Genomic DNA, 15,179 nt, shown 5'->3' with positions numbered 1-15,179 from the left:
AACCCATAGTGACTCCAGATTGTCTGCCCTTATTGTTGTTTCTGTTCTGGATGAAGGAATGGAGTCCTTTATATACAGTACTATTCCTCCTCCCTTCTTGTGTGCCCTGTCCTTCCTGTAGAGTTTGTACCCTGGAAGGGCCACATCCCATTTGTTGTCCTCTGTCCACCATGTCTCTGTGATTCCTATTATGTCTATGTCCTTATTTCCGGCTATAACTTCTAGCTCCCCCATTTTAGTCCTTAGGCTCCTAGCATTTGTATATAGGCAATTTAAGTCCCAGTTTGTTACCTTTTCTTTTGGATCTACTCTTGATTTGTTGCTCCTGCTGGTCTCCTCATGTGTTGCCTCCTGTGGTGTGTCTATCCTGTCCTCTGCCCGCTTTTTTGTTCTTTGATAGCCCTCTGGATCCTGCTGTTTCCTCCTTGTCTTGCTCTTTAGTTCTAGTTGCCTCTCGGGTCCCTGTGCTGCATCTTTGGGTTTATGTCCATAAAGTGTCCATTTTGTCTCTAGTCCACTATCGCCATTTCCTGTTTCAGTATCCTTGCTTGATACTGTGGTCCGATGTGTCGAGGTCAGATCGACTATCGGCTTTCCCCTTGTTATCAGTTTAAAGTCATGTCTATGCAGGTCTGGATGTTACGTGCCAGCATCCTCGTCCCAGCCGTGCTCAAATGCAGTCCGTCTCTTCTGTAGAGCTTGTTTTTCCCCAGGAAGGTTGACCAGTTCCATACAAAGAGGAAACCCTCCTCGTCACACCATCGCCTCAGCCATCCATTTGTTGCTTGCAGCTCGGTCTGCTTCTTCGCATCTGCTCTTGGTACTGGCAGGATCTCTGAAAAGGCTATCTTCCCTGTCCTCAGCTTCAGCTTCCTCCCCAGGATCTTAAACTGCTCGGTCAGTGTAGTCATGTTGAAATTCCTTCTGCTGACGTCATTTGTTCCGACGTGGATTATCACTGCTGTGTCCTCTGTCTCAGCTCCCTCCATGATACTCTCGATTCTGTCGGAGATGTCCTTTGTCCTCGCCCCTGGGAGACATGTCACTAGGCGATCCGCTCTGCCTCCTGCTATGTGACTGTCCACCTCTCTCAGGATTGAATCTCCCACCACGATAGCTGATTTTCCTCTCCTCAGCTTCCTCCTGGGTCTCAGGTCTGTGTCGATGATTGGGTCCTCCAATCCTTCCTTCTCCTGGTTGGTTCCTCCGCAAGGTTCCTCTCCCTCGGCTCCTGGTGGGTCCTGGTGGCTCCTGGTGGGTCCTGTCCTCCATCCGTTTGTTCCCTTCTGAAGAGCGGGTGATCCTGTGTTTCTACCATCTTGCAGGCCTTCTCGATGAATCTTTCGAGCTCTCTGACCTGTTCGTGGATGTGGTTTTCTCTGGTGGTGTCCTCAGCTGGTTCAAATTCCCTTGGTTCCTCTATGGAGCGGAGTCCCTCTAGCTCCTGTACTTTGATCTGCAGTCTCCCGACCTCCTTTTTTAGGCTAGCCAGTTCCTGACATTGACTGCATATGTAGGCCTGCCTCCCGGAAGGGAGGTAGTCATACATGTGACAATCAATACAGTATACTGGAAAGCTTCGCTGGCCTTCTGCTGCCTCCATTTTTCCTTCCCTATGATTTAAAGTTGGTGCGCAGGAGTGTGCCCGATGTGTCTCTAGGTGGAGAAGTAAAGAAAGAAAAAATAATGAGTATAGAAGAAAGGGTATATATATATATATATATATATATATATATATATATATATATATATAAAATTTTTTATTTTTTATTTTTTTTTTAATTGAAGAAGATTGAAGATTGAATTGAATTTGCTGCTGAGCAGCCTGGACTCCTGGCTCCTTCTCTCGGCTCCTTCGCAAGCTCGCCTTCGCTGCGCGCCGAACGGCCGCGCGCCGTTGGCTCGCCCCCTTTTAAGGGGGAGTCTGGGCTTGCCGACGCTGCTGTGACGCTGGGGGGTGGGCGGAGCTTCCTCTCGCCGCTACCCCATGCTGTCCGCCTGCCTTCCGACTTGCCTGGCCTCGCCCACGCTGCTCCTCTCTCCTCTCCGCTCGCTTCCCAGTGCCTACAACCACCCGCACCAGCTAGCTAAAGGAAAGAAAAATAAAGAAACACTCATCACCTCACGCTTAGACTACTGCAATGTACTTCTCTCAGGCCTCTAGTGCATCTTTCTCTCACCTCTTCAATCTGTTCAAAATGCTGCTGCCTGACTCATATTCCGTGAGAGCCATTATTCTCACATTACCCCTCTCCTCAAGTCACTTCATTGTCTTCCCATCCATGTCTGAATACATTTCAAACTCCTCTTACTGACTTACAAGTGCATTCACTCCTTAGCTAGGGAGACCAAGTTCCTGGATGCTGTAGGCGATTGCTTCCTGGAACAACTTGTCAAGGAAAATAAAGAGGTAATGCAATTCTGGACTTAATTCTGAATGGACTGCGAGGATCGGCACAAGATGTAGAAGTAGAAGGGACGCTGGGAAACAGCGATCACAATATGATCCACTTTGACCTGGACGCAGGGGCGAAACATTGGTCCAGAACGATGGCCACGGCACTGAACTTCCAAAAAGGGAAATATGAAGGGATGAGACGCATAGTGGGGAAGAAGATTAAAAAGAGGACGAACACTGTAAAAACACTAGAGCAAGCTTGGTCATTTTTTAAGGATACGGTCACCGAGGCGCAACATCTGTATATACTGCGTATCAACAAGGGATCAAAGAGGAAAAAGAACACAGAACTGGCGTGGCTCAATATAGAGGTAAAGGAAGTGATCAGAGACAAAAAAGCTTCGTTTAAGGAATGGAAAAGGTCAAAAATAGACGAAAACTGGAATAAGCACAAACAACATCAATACAGGTGCCATAAGGCAGTGAAAGGTGCCAAAAGAGACTATGAGAAAAAATTGCCAAGGAGGCGAAAAACTTCAAGTCGTTCTTTTGATATATTAAGGGGAAACGACCCACAAAGGAAGCGAAGGGACCATTGGATGACCGTGGAATAAAGGGAGTGCTAAAGAAAGACAAAGAAATTGCCGACAAACTGAACACATTTATTGCATCTGTATTTACCGAAGAGGATATACATAGCATACCATAGTAACATAGTAACATAGTAGATGACGGCAGATAAAGACCCGAATGGTCCATCCAGTCTGCCCAACCTGATTCAATTTAAAAAAATTTTTTTAATTTAATTTTTTTTAATTTTTCTTCTTAGCTATTTCTGGGCAAGAATCCAAAGCTTTACCCGGTACTGTGCTTGGGTTCCAACTGCCAAGATCTCTGTTAAGACTTACTCCAGCCCATCTACACCCTCCCAGCCATTGAAGCCCTCCCCTGCCCATCCTTCATCAAACGGCCATACACCGACACAGACCGTGCAAGTCTGCCCAGTAACTGGCCTAGCTCAATATTTAATATTATTTTCTGATTCTAAATCTTCTGTGTTCATCCCACGCTTCTTTGAACTCAGTCACAGTTTTACTCTCCACCACCTCTCTCGGGAGCGCATTCCAGGCATCCACTACCCTCTCCGTAAAGTAGAATTTCCTAACATTGCCCCTGAATCTACCACCCCTCAACTTCAAATTATGTCCTCTGGTTTTACCATTTTCCTTTCTCTGGAAAAGATTTTGTTCTACGTTAATACCCTTCAAGTATTTGAAAGTCTGAATCATATCTCCCCTGTCTCTCCTTTCCTCTAGGGTATACATATTCAGGGCTTCCAGTCTCTCCTCATACGTCTTCTGGCGCAAGTCTCCTATCATTTTCATCGCCCTCCTCTGGACCGCCTCAAGTCTTCTTACATCTTTCGCCAGATACGGTCTCCAAAACTGAACACAATACTCCAAGTGGGGCCTCACCAATGACCTGTACAGGGGCATCAACACCTTCTTCCTTCTACTGACTACACCTCTCTTTATACAGCCCAGCATCCTTCTGGCAGCAGCCACTGCCTTGTCACACTGTTTTTTCGCCTTTAGATCTTCGGACACTATCATCCCAAGGTCCCTCTCCCCGTCCGTGCATATCAGCTTCTCTCCTCCCAGCATATACGGTTCCTTCCTATTATTAATCCCCAAATGCATTACTCTGCATTTCTTTGCATTGAATTTTAGTTGCCAGGCATTAGACCATTCCTCTAACTTTTGCAGATCCTTTTTCATATTTTCCACTCCCTCTTTGGTGTCTACTCTGTTACAAATCTTGGTATCATCTGCAAAAAGGCACACTTTTCCTTCTAATCCTTCAGCAATGTCACTCACATACATATTGAACAGGATTGGCCCCAGCACCGAACCCTGAGGGACTCCACTAGTCACCTTTCCTTCCTTCGAGCGACTTCCATTAACCACCACCCTCTGGCGTCTGTCCGACAGCCAGTTTCTGACCCAGTTCACCACTTTGGGTCCTAATTTCAGCCCTTCAAGTTTGTTCAACAGCCTCCTATGAGGAACTGTATCAAAGGCTTTGCTGAAATCCAAGTAAATTACATCTAGCATATGTCTTCGATCCAGCTCTCTGGTCACCCAATCAAAAAATTCAATCAGGTTTGTTTGGCACGATTTACCTTTTGTAAAGCCATGTTGCCTTGGATCCTGTAACCCATTAGATTCAAGGAAGTACACTATCCTTTCTTTCAGCAACACTTCCATTATTTTTCCAACAACTGAAGTGAGGCTCACCGGCCTGTAGTTTCCTGCTTCATCCCTGTGACCACTTTTATGAATAGGGACCACATCCGCTCTCCTCCAATCCCCAGGAATTACTCCCGTCTCCAGAGATTTGTTGAACAAATCTTTAATAGGACTCGCCAGAACCTCTCTGAGCTCCCTTAGTATCCTGGGATGGATCCCGTCTGGTCCCATCGCTTTGTCCACCTTCAGTTTTTCAAGTTGCTCATAAACACCCTCCTCCGTGAACGGCGTAGAATCTACTCCATTTTCTCATGTAACTTTGCCAGACAATCTCGGTCCTTCTCCAGGATTTTCTTCTGTGAACACAGAACAGAAGTATTTGTTTAGCACATTTGCTTTCTCCTCATCACTCTCCACATATTTGTTCCCAGCATCTTTTAGCCTAGAAATTCCATTTTTTATCTTCCTCCTTTCACTAATTTATCTGAAAAAATTTTTATCTCCCTTTTTTACATTTTTAGCCATTTGTTCTTCCGCCTGTGCCTTCGCCAAACGTATCTCTCTCTTGGCTTCTTTCAGTTTCACCCTGTAGTCCTTTCTGCTCTCCTCTTCTTGGGTTTTTTTATATTTCATGAACGCCAACTCTTTCGTCTTTATTTTCTCAGCCACTAGGTTGGAGAACCATATCGGCTTCCTTTTTCTCTTGTTTTTATTGATTTTCTTCACATAAAGGTCCGTAGCCATTTTTATCGCTCCTTTCAGCTTAGACCACTGTCTTTCCACTTCTCTTATGCCCTCCCATCCTAACAGCTCTTTCTTCAGGTACTTTCCCATTGCATTAAAGTCTGTACATTTGAAATCTAGGACTTTAAGTATCGTGCGGCCGCTCTCCACTTTAGCCGTTATATCAAACCAAACCGTTTGATGATCGCTACTACCCAGGTGAGCACCCACTCGAACATTAGAGATACTCTCTCCATTTGTGAGGACCAGATCCAATATCGCTTTTTCCCTTGTGGGTTCTGTCACCATTTGTCTGAGCAGAGCCTCTTGAAAGGCATCCACAATCTCCCTACTTCTTTCCGATTCCTCAGACGGAACATTCCAGTCTGCATCTGGCAGGTTGAAATCTCCCAACAGCAGAACCTCCTCTTTCCTTCCAAACTTTTGGATATCCACAATTAGATCCTTATCAATTTGCTGCGATTGAGTCGGAGGTCTGTAGACTACACCCACGTAGATAGACGTTCCATCTTCTCTTTTCAGAGCAATCCATATCGCTTCTTCCTCTCCCCAGGTCCCTTGCATTTCGGTCGCTTGGATATTGATCTTTACATAGAGAGCTAGTCCTCCACCTTTATGACCATCTCTGTCCTTCCTAAAAAGATTATATCCCGGTATGTTTGCATCCCATCCATGTGATTCACTGAACCATGTCTCTGTGATAGCAACAATATCTAGATCTGCCTCTAATATCAGGGCTTGCAGATCATGAACTTTGTTGCTTAGACTGCGAGCATTTGTGGTCATCGCTTTCCAGCTATTTTTCAGCGATAATCTCCTTTTTCGTATGGATTTTTGTGTCGTTTCACTTTACGTTGCAATACTAAGAAATGAGTTGCTGATATTGCTTATGTTGCAGCCTTTACTACTATCACATCTTTTCTTTTGCCGGGGGTGGTCTCTATAATTGTCCTTCGTACATACACCACCCCCACCTTCTAGTTTAAATGCCTAGAAAAATATTGTCTAAATTTCTCTGCAAGGTTTCTTTTTCCTGCTGTAGTAATATGTAGCCCATCAGTGCAATATAGCTTCTTGTCCTTCCATACCGGAACCCATCAGGCTATATCCTGGAAACGAAGAAGGGAAGCTAACAGGGTTGATGGTCAGTCTAGATGAGGTATGCAGGCAGATTGATAGGCTAAAGCAGGGGTAGGGAACCCCGGTCCTCGAGAGCCGAATTCCAGTCGTGTTTTCAGGGTTTCCCCAATGAATATGCATTGAAAGCAATGCATGCAAATAGATCTCATGCATATTCATTGGGGAAATCCTGAAAACCTGACTGGAATACGGCTTTCGAGGACTGGAGTTCCCTACTCCTGGGCTAAAGAGAGATAAATCCCCGGGACTGGATGACATCTATCCGAGGGTCATCAAGGAACTGAAAGGGTCTATAGCTGAACTGCTTCAACAAATAGCCAATCTGTCGATCAAATCAGGAAAGATTGTGGAAGACTGGAAGGTGGTGAATGTTACACCGATCTTCAAGAAAGGTTCGAGGGGGGGTCCGGGTAACTACAGACTGGTGAGTCTGACCTCGGTACCGGAAAAGATGGTAGAGGCGCTGATAAAGGACCGCATCATTGATCACCTTGACGGACATGGGCTGATGATAACCAGTCAGCATGGTTTCAGCAAAGATAGATCGTGTTTGACAAATTTGCTGCACTTCTTTGAGGGAGTAAACAGGCAGATAGACAAGGGCGACCCAGTCGACATTGTATATCTGGATTTTCAGAAGGCATTTGACAAGGTTCCACATGAACGACTACTTTGGAAAATTGTGAGCCATGAAATCAAGGGTGAAATACTCACGTGGATTAAAAACTGGCTGGAGCATAGGAAACAGAGAGTGGGGGTAAATGGACAATATTCGGACTGGAAGAGCATCACCAATGGAGTGCTGCAGGGCTCGGTGTTTGGACCCATGCTTTTCAACATCTTTATAAATGACCTGGACATTGGTACGATGAGTGAGGTGATTAAATTTGCGGACGATACGAAGTTATTCAGAGTAGTGAGGGCGCGAAGGGATTGCGATGATCTGTAACTAAGCTCGAGAAATGGGCATCGACAAGGCAAATGAGGTTCAACATAGATAAGTGCAAAGTGATGCATGTCGGTAACAAAAATCTCATGCACGAACACAGGATGTCCGGGGTGGTACTTGGAGAGACCTCCCAGGAAGGAGACTTGGGAGTTCTGATCGACAAGTCGATGAAGCCGTACCACGCAATGTGCAGCGGCGGCAAAAAGGGAGAACAGAATGCTAGGAATGATAAAGAAGGGGATCACGAACAGATCAGAGAAGGTTATCATGGCGCTGTACTGAGCCATGTTGCGCCCTCACCTGTAGTACTGCATCCAGCACTGGTCGCCGTACATGAAGAAGGACATGGTACTACTCGAAAGGGTCCAGAGAAGAGCGACTAAGATGGTTAAGGGCTGGAGGAGTTGCTGTACAGTGAAAGATTAGAGAAACTGGGCCTCTTCTCCTTTGAACAGAGGAGATTGAGAGGGGACATGATCGAAACATTCAAGGTACTAAAGGGAATAGACTTAGTAGATAAGGACAGGTTGTTCATCTTCTCCATGGTAGGGAGAATGAGAAGGCACTCTCTAAAATTGAAAGGGGATAGATTCCGTACAAACATAAGGAAGTTCTTCTTCACCCAGAGAGTGGTAGAAAACTGAAACGCTCTTCCGGAGTCTGTCATAGGGGAAAACACCCTCCAGGAATTCAAGACGAAGTTAGATAAGCTCCTGCTGAACCAGAATGTACGCAGGTAGGGCTTGTCTCAGTTAAGGTGTTGGTCTCTGACCAGAGGGCTGGCGCGTATGTGGACTGCTGGGCACGATGGACCATTGGTCTAACCCAGCAGTGGCAATTCTTATGTTCTCATGTTCTTATGAAAGCTAATGCAGTCGCATAACCAGTGCATAGCCTCTGTGCACATGGTTTATTATGCTTTATGGTTTATTAATCTTGTTATACCGCTCGTTCATTTCACTGGTCCAAGCAGTTTACATCTTACGCGCACAACTTCTCCCTCACAACCAGCCAGTTTTTAGGATGTGGAGCGAATCGTCTGTGTTTCCATTACTTCCTATAGGGGAAATTCGCTTTGATTTACGAGCGCTTTGGATTATGAGCATGCTTCTGGAACAAATTATGCTCGCAAACCAAGGTACCACTGTAGTAGTTATACAATTGGGCTATGAATAAGAAAGGCTCCTTTGCTATAGATACACATCAGCAAACTATTTTTTTGGTCATTGCCCCTCAGACCTGGAATGCCCTCCTATTATATTTAAGAGAAGATAAGAATATAGATTATTTTAAAAGTAACCTTAAATGTTTTCTTTTTAAGGATGGTTACAACTGCTAAATTTCTTCAGCTGCCTTCTTTCCCCAAGACCCCCTCCCCCCCACTCACCACCACTGCCTTTTAGCCACTTCATTATAGTTTTTCACATATAGTGCTATTCTTTCATTTCTCTCTTCCCTCTCTTTTCCTCCCCTTATTCCTGCTGTACTCACCTTATTTGTGTATTTTCTTAAAAAGATTGCATTTCTCCCTTTTTTGACCTGACCCCCCTGTTATTTGTAAGTGTTTTCTTCATGTTTTAATTGTATTACTATTGGATTGTTATTTGCTTAGTAATCCCAGATAAGTGATTTTATCAAATTTTATTAAACTGATAAATATCTTGAAACTGCTGATATATTTTTATGTATTTTCACAGCACTTGCAGTGGAGGAAAGTGGTTTTGTACCCCAAAAATGTCCGAAAGCATATGTAGAGTGGGTTATAATTTGATTGTCACAACATTTGATGGAAATACCTACCCCATATTAAAATGTGGCTCATTCGTAATATATAAGGTAAGTTATTTTATGTTTTCAATGTTTCAATGCTTAATAACTCTGCTATTTGAAGCATCTTGTTGTAAATGTAGGTAACCCATTAGATTTAATAAGTTGATACAGTAGAAAAAATGAATTGTATTTTAGATTTGGGGGTTCTACGAACAAAGGGCCTGATTTTATAAATGGCACCTAACTGTGCCTAACTTGTAGGCACTGGTCTGCGCACTTGTCAATCAATTGCTAGGCATCATTTATAGAATCACACGTAGAGGCGCCTAGGTGGACTTAGGCTAGGTGTTGTTGAGGCAGGTGCCGGTATATCAGGACAATGACCTTAGAAATAGTAGTAAACTTATCTACTATTTGTATAAGCAAAAGGACCCGATGACGAACTGACACATAAAGCTTAGAACAATGAGATCTAATTGAGTTTTAAGTGGTGCCGCTAAGGATCCTATGAAAAAGTTTTAATATACAAGGGTAATATACAAATAGTAGATAAGTTTACTACTATTTCTAAGGTCATTTCTTTAGATATAGCACCCTTGTGGCTATCTAGTATTTTGTGCATATTTCATAATTTACATGATATATCAGGACAGAGCATAGGCTTCAGTTGCACAGATGCAGCTATCAACACTTCACAGGGTACCCAGCTGACTCCAGTTTTTTAGGACATGTGAACTTATTCTGGTTTAAAAAGGGAAAGGGATTGGCACTTGTATACTGCTTTTTTTGTAGCGGTTTACATACAGGTACTTCAAGTATTTTCCCCATCTGTCCCAGTGGGCTCATAATCTATCTAATGTACCTTCGGCAGTGGAGGATTAAGACTTGCCCAGGGTCACAAGGAGCAGCAGAGAGGTTTGAACCCACAACCTCAGGGTGCTGAGGCTGTAACTCTAACCACCATGCCACACTCTCCTCACCACTTTGTATACATAGATTTTCAGGAGTTTTTTTCCATGCATGCAATGCTGGGTCAACCCATCCTGAAACATGGAGCCAGTTGGTAACCCCTATATAAGCTTACTGAAGAGAAAACTTTCCAACCTTTACTCAAAACTGATACCTGACTGCGGTCTGATTATTTACTGACAATAATAATAATAATAATAATAACTTTATTCTTCTATACCGCCACAATCTTGCGACTTCTAGGCGATTTACAATCAAGGGAGCTGAATGTTCAGCGAGTTACAATATGCAGATGATCAGAGGAAATACAGAGTGCAGAAATTTTAAGAAAGCAAATATAAATATAAATATACAGTTTGCTGAGCGAGAATATAGGTTATACAGTTTGCTAAGAAATTTCTGAGAGGACTTGTTAGGAAAAGGTCACGCATTACAAAAAATACATCGAAAAATTACAATATGATAATAATAACAGTTTATATAAATCGCTGAACTGTGAAGTTCTATGCGGACTTATGAGGGGTGAGAGGGAAAGGATAAGAGATCGGGAGGACCTTTATTGTGGAGAGAGAGAAGAGCGGGTCAGTTGTCTAGGTATTTCAGGAACAAGTATGTTTTTAGGCGCTTCCTGAATTCCTCATAAGTAGTGGGTGAAAGCTGGTGGAGGTCAATGGATTTTTAAGCAGTCAGCATTGACAGCCAGATTAGACTCAGATATGCAATGCTGAGTCATGTCTAAACACCAGCATTAAATATCTGAAAATGACCATGCATTTGTTGGTCATTGGCAATTATCTGGATCTTGGCTGAATATTGGATTTAACTTGCATAAGAAATTCATCAGGCTGACAGACCCCCTCCCCCTTAGTTCCATCCCTCTTCCTCCCTCATGGCAGGTTCTGATCTCCTTACTCTCTCCCAAATTCCCCCCCCAGAGGTATTCCCCCCCCCCCGAGAATTTATCCTCTCAATGTAACTGAAAGTGTTTACATTGTTAGCTATATTGATGGTCAATTTTCAGACAGGAAAAATAATATAAGAAAATAGTTTTTTAGCCATGTAAGCCTCATTGAAAAATACTCCTACATGCTGTATCATATTGTATCATATTGAAAGTGTTAAATAAATGGGAAAGTCAGCGATATTTACCCTCAGGAAAACCAGAATCTGCCGTGCAGTCTTTCACATTCAGTAACAGAATTTGTGTTATATTTTTTCTGACAGAATGAAAATATTACTGTGCTTAATCATATTGAAACTAATAGTAACCATTTATTAGTGAGCGGCATGACTCTCATTATAAATTCGGTAAGTTACAAATGTAAAGTCATTACAGTTAACTATTACCAGTATTTTGTGTTATGTGGCCTATTTGATGTAAACCCCCTGTATACTAATGGTGTTATATGAATATCAGGATCTTTCAACGAGATATCACGTCCCAGCAAATTGCCAGCCTTCCTGCAACACACAGCCAATACGTGAAACCTACCATTCCGATGGTAATTAAACAATTTTCATCTATTTTAAGTAATAATGTTTAATTAAAGCAAAACAAGCCATGAAAAGATGCAGGATGTACATTTTAATGTCTTTAATGGGTGATATGCTATGAAATTTTTATATTTTGTTATAATTTTGTATGTACTTTGGAATCTGATTAGGTTTCAGCAGGCTATAAAGTCTGTTAAATAAATTAAAAAAAAAAAAAAAAACTACAGGCAAATTCATTTGCATCAACTGAAAATGTAAAATACAATCAAGTCAATATTCTAAGGTACATTTATTGTACTTTATATACTAAACGCAATAAAAAAATTTTGAACAAAAAAATATTCTAAGGTACTTATATGTTTAGTGTTGGCTGCTACATATGCAAGTACTCCTACTTAAGAACGCAGTTACGGTTTCATTTCATTTTACTGAGCAGTCTTTCCAGTGGTATAGACTCCTACACAGATTCAGGAACAATGCATGGCCACATTAAGAACAGCGTGTGGTTGTGTATGCTGTATCTTCGAAGGAACACTGGTAGGGACAGTTGGCCTTTTTGTCAGATGGGAACAGAGGCGAGTAGCAAGAATCTTAAAATCTACAAACAAATCCGACTTAAGAACAGCTTTAAAAATGTAACTCGTTCTTAACCCAGGGACTGCCTGAATAGGAATAATCAAGCCATTGTGACCTCATTGATAAGGTTGGCTCTTAATCATTGGTGGAATGAGGCATTATGACATCACAATATCAGCTCTAGAATGTTGCTACTCCTTGGGATCTTGCCAGGCACTTGTGACCTGGGTTGCCCACTGTTGAAAATAGGATACTGGGCTTGAGGGACCTTTGGTCTGTCCCAGTATAGCAACTCTTATGTTTTTATGTGAGTCAAGTACAGGCACTCCCCGTGTTACAGACTTAAGCACGACTTGTACTTAAGAACACGGTTACAGCTTCATTTGATTTCACTACACTTCTCCTTCAGCAGATTCAGGAATGATGCATGGCCACATTAAGAACAGTGTGTGGTTGTGCATGCTGTATCTTAGAGGGAACACTGGTAGGGACAGTTGGCCCTTTTGTCAGCTGGGAGCAGAGGTGAGTAGGAAGAATCTTAAAATCTACAAGTTCCGAGTTACAGACAAATCCGACTTAAGAACAGCTTTAAAAACGCAACTTGTTTTTAACCTGGGGACTGTAGATAATGCTTCCAAAAATTTCTTTAAATGCTTCAACACTGACAAGAGACAATGGGATAAACATATGGGTTCACTCCAGAGAAATGCTTAGGGGGAAGGTTCTTTTATGGCAGGGGTGTCCAATGTCGGTCTTCGAGGGCCGCAGTCCAGTCAGGTTTACAGGATTTCCTCAATGAATATGCATGAGATCTATTTGCATGCACTGCTTTCAATGCATATTCATTGGGGAAATCCTGAAAACCCGACTGGACTGCGGCCCTCGAGGACCGACATTGGACACCCCTGTTTTATGGGGTAAGTTCTTGTAAGGGGAGGGCTCTTAGAGTCGGCAGACTTGTTGGGCCAATGGCCCTTTTCTGCCGTCATACTCTATGATTCTATATCTAGGCACTAGCCACAGTTATGTGGTTTCATTTAGGCCAATAAAAAGAATGTCTTAAATTCCACTGCTTAGCTATGCATAAAGGGACTAATTCAATAGAGGACGCTAAAAGGCACTTAAAATTTGGGTACTCGGCTAGTTTACAATAACAGCACCTATGCATGTTAGTACTCCATAGCAGATATAACAAAGTTATGTACCCAACTTCAGATGTGACCACTTAAATGGTCACACCAAGATGTAGCAGTTGCACATATAAATGTGAGTATTTTATAAAGCGCGCAAGAATAGTGGAAATGTTCAGGATCTGTCTATGCTTTTCCCATGGGAATGCCCCCATTGCAGTTACATATGAAAATATGGAAAAAGCACTTGCCGCAGTAGGTGCTTGCAAGACAGGTACCTACTGCATGCCAATCACTGGTGGGCGCTGCATTCAGAATCCCACCTATTTTTAGTAAAGATGTCTTAAATGTAGATCAGCGTTTTACAGGCCTACATTTAAAGCATATGACTCACGCCTATGGACGCGCCTAGGCATGTCTATGGAAGCCTAAGGCCACTTCAGGCGTAAGACTTGCCTATGCTGGCCTTAGACATCCGTAGGCTTGCCTAGACGCCTCTGTACATGCGCAAACAATGCCTACATTGTAGGTGTCGTTCGTCGCCTCGATTTTTTTTTTTTTTTTTTTAAATGTGCATCCTGATTATTCCGTTAGACGATGGTAGGATGCCTACCACCAACTACAATCGGGACACCAGTTTTAGAATCAGGCCCTTATAGAATAGTGCCCGAGTACACTTATGAACGTACCGGCTGTATTACTCCTGCTCTAGTGCTCAACCATCATTGTCTTCCATTTTTGTATCTAACTTTAATCATTTAATTGGTACCTAAATTATGGCACTCTATATAGAATTACCTCCATAGGGCACAGTGATCTGTAGATATTTTTAGCACAACTGTGGTGATGATTCTATAAATTAGCGTCTCCTTTTTGTCACCCTAATGAAGCACAAGGAGCAGAAATGCTATAATAGCATCAAGGTGCCCTGGTGCTGTTACAGAATTCTTGCACAAAACCTATTAGTGTACCCAAAAGAAGGCTCCCAGTGCTAGAAACTGCTAGTGCAGTTTCGTAAAAGAGGGGGTAAGTGTATAGCCCTCAATGGAGACTGCGCCCGACTTTGTTGGTTGGGCTGAAAACTTTTCAGCGACCCCTTGTATGTGCAAGGTTAAAGAATAGCATATGGGCAGATATGTCATATATAATTGCTCTCAGTAAATGGTGTCTAAATTTGAGTGCTGAAAAAATTGCACACCGAGTGCTGTCCTATGAACAGCACTCCCAAGTTGTGCGCCGTTTATATTGTAGAATACTGTGAAGTGCTGGTATCTATGCTAACTTTAGGCATGAGGATTTACACCAACTGGAACCTAGTATACAGTAAATCTTTGTGCGTAAATTAGACACAGATTTCCTGAATTCTATAATACTGTGAGCATCTTAAGTAGGGCTGTATATTGATTAAATTGTTTAATCACATGACCCAAATGAAAAAAAAGAGTTGAAAGAAATTTAGCATGTACAGCCTTACTAAAAATAAAATCTGGTAATTTTATTTTTAGAATCCTCTTCCCTTCCCCTCTGCTCTATGGGCACTCCTTCTTTCTCTCCCCTCCCCTCCCCTTCCCTTCTCTCCATGGGCACCATCTCCTTCCGGCTCCCTACTCTTCCCTTCCTTTCCCATCCTACCATCTTTTCCCTTCTCTCTCCCCTTTGCCTTACCTCCCCTCCCTGGGAATCTGCTCTCTGCTTCTCTTCCTTCTCCTTCTCCTCCATCTCAGGATAAATCTGATACAGTTTACTGTCTCCAGAGAACA

The 15,179-nt window shown here is 42.8% G+C and overlaps 1 protein-coding gene across 1 annotated transcript in view; it reads left to right on the top strand.

The window, feature by feature from the left end:
- Positions 1-15,179, top strand: part of LOC117366894 (mucin-19-like) — a 441,720-nt gene that overhangs the window by 297,174 nt on the left and 129,367 nt on the right. The window contains exons 58-60 of the mRNA XM_033958871.1: positions 9,178-9,316; positions 11,444-11,527; positions 11,637-11,721. Of these exons, the coding sequence (XP_033814762.1) occupies positions 9,178-9,316; positions 11,444-11,527; positions 11,637-11,721 (308 nt within the window). The remainder of the gene's footprint in view (positions 1-9,177; positions 9,317-11,443; positions 11,528-11,636; positions 11,722-15,179) is intronic.

Source organism: Geotrypetes seraphini, chromosome 9 (assembly GCF_902459505.1).
Source record: "Geotrypetes seraphini chromosome 9, aGeoSer1.1, whole genome shotgun sequence".
Taxonomy (NCBI): domain Eukaryota; kingdom Metazoa; phylum Chordata; class Amphibia; order Gymnophiona; family Dermophiidae; genus Geotrypetes; species Geotrypetes seraphini.
The sequence above is the reverse complement of the archived record's forward strand: the minus strand, read 5'-3'. Positions and strand labels throughout refer to the sequence as shown.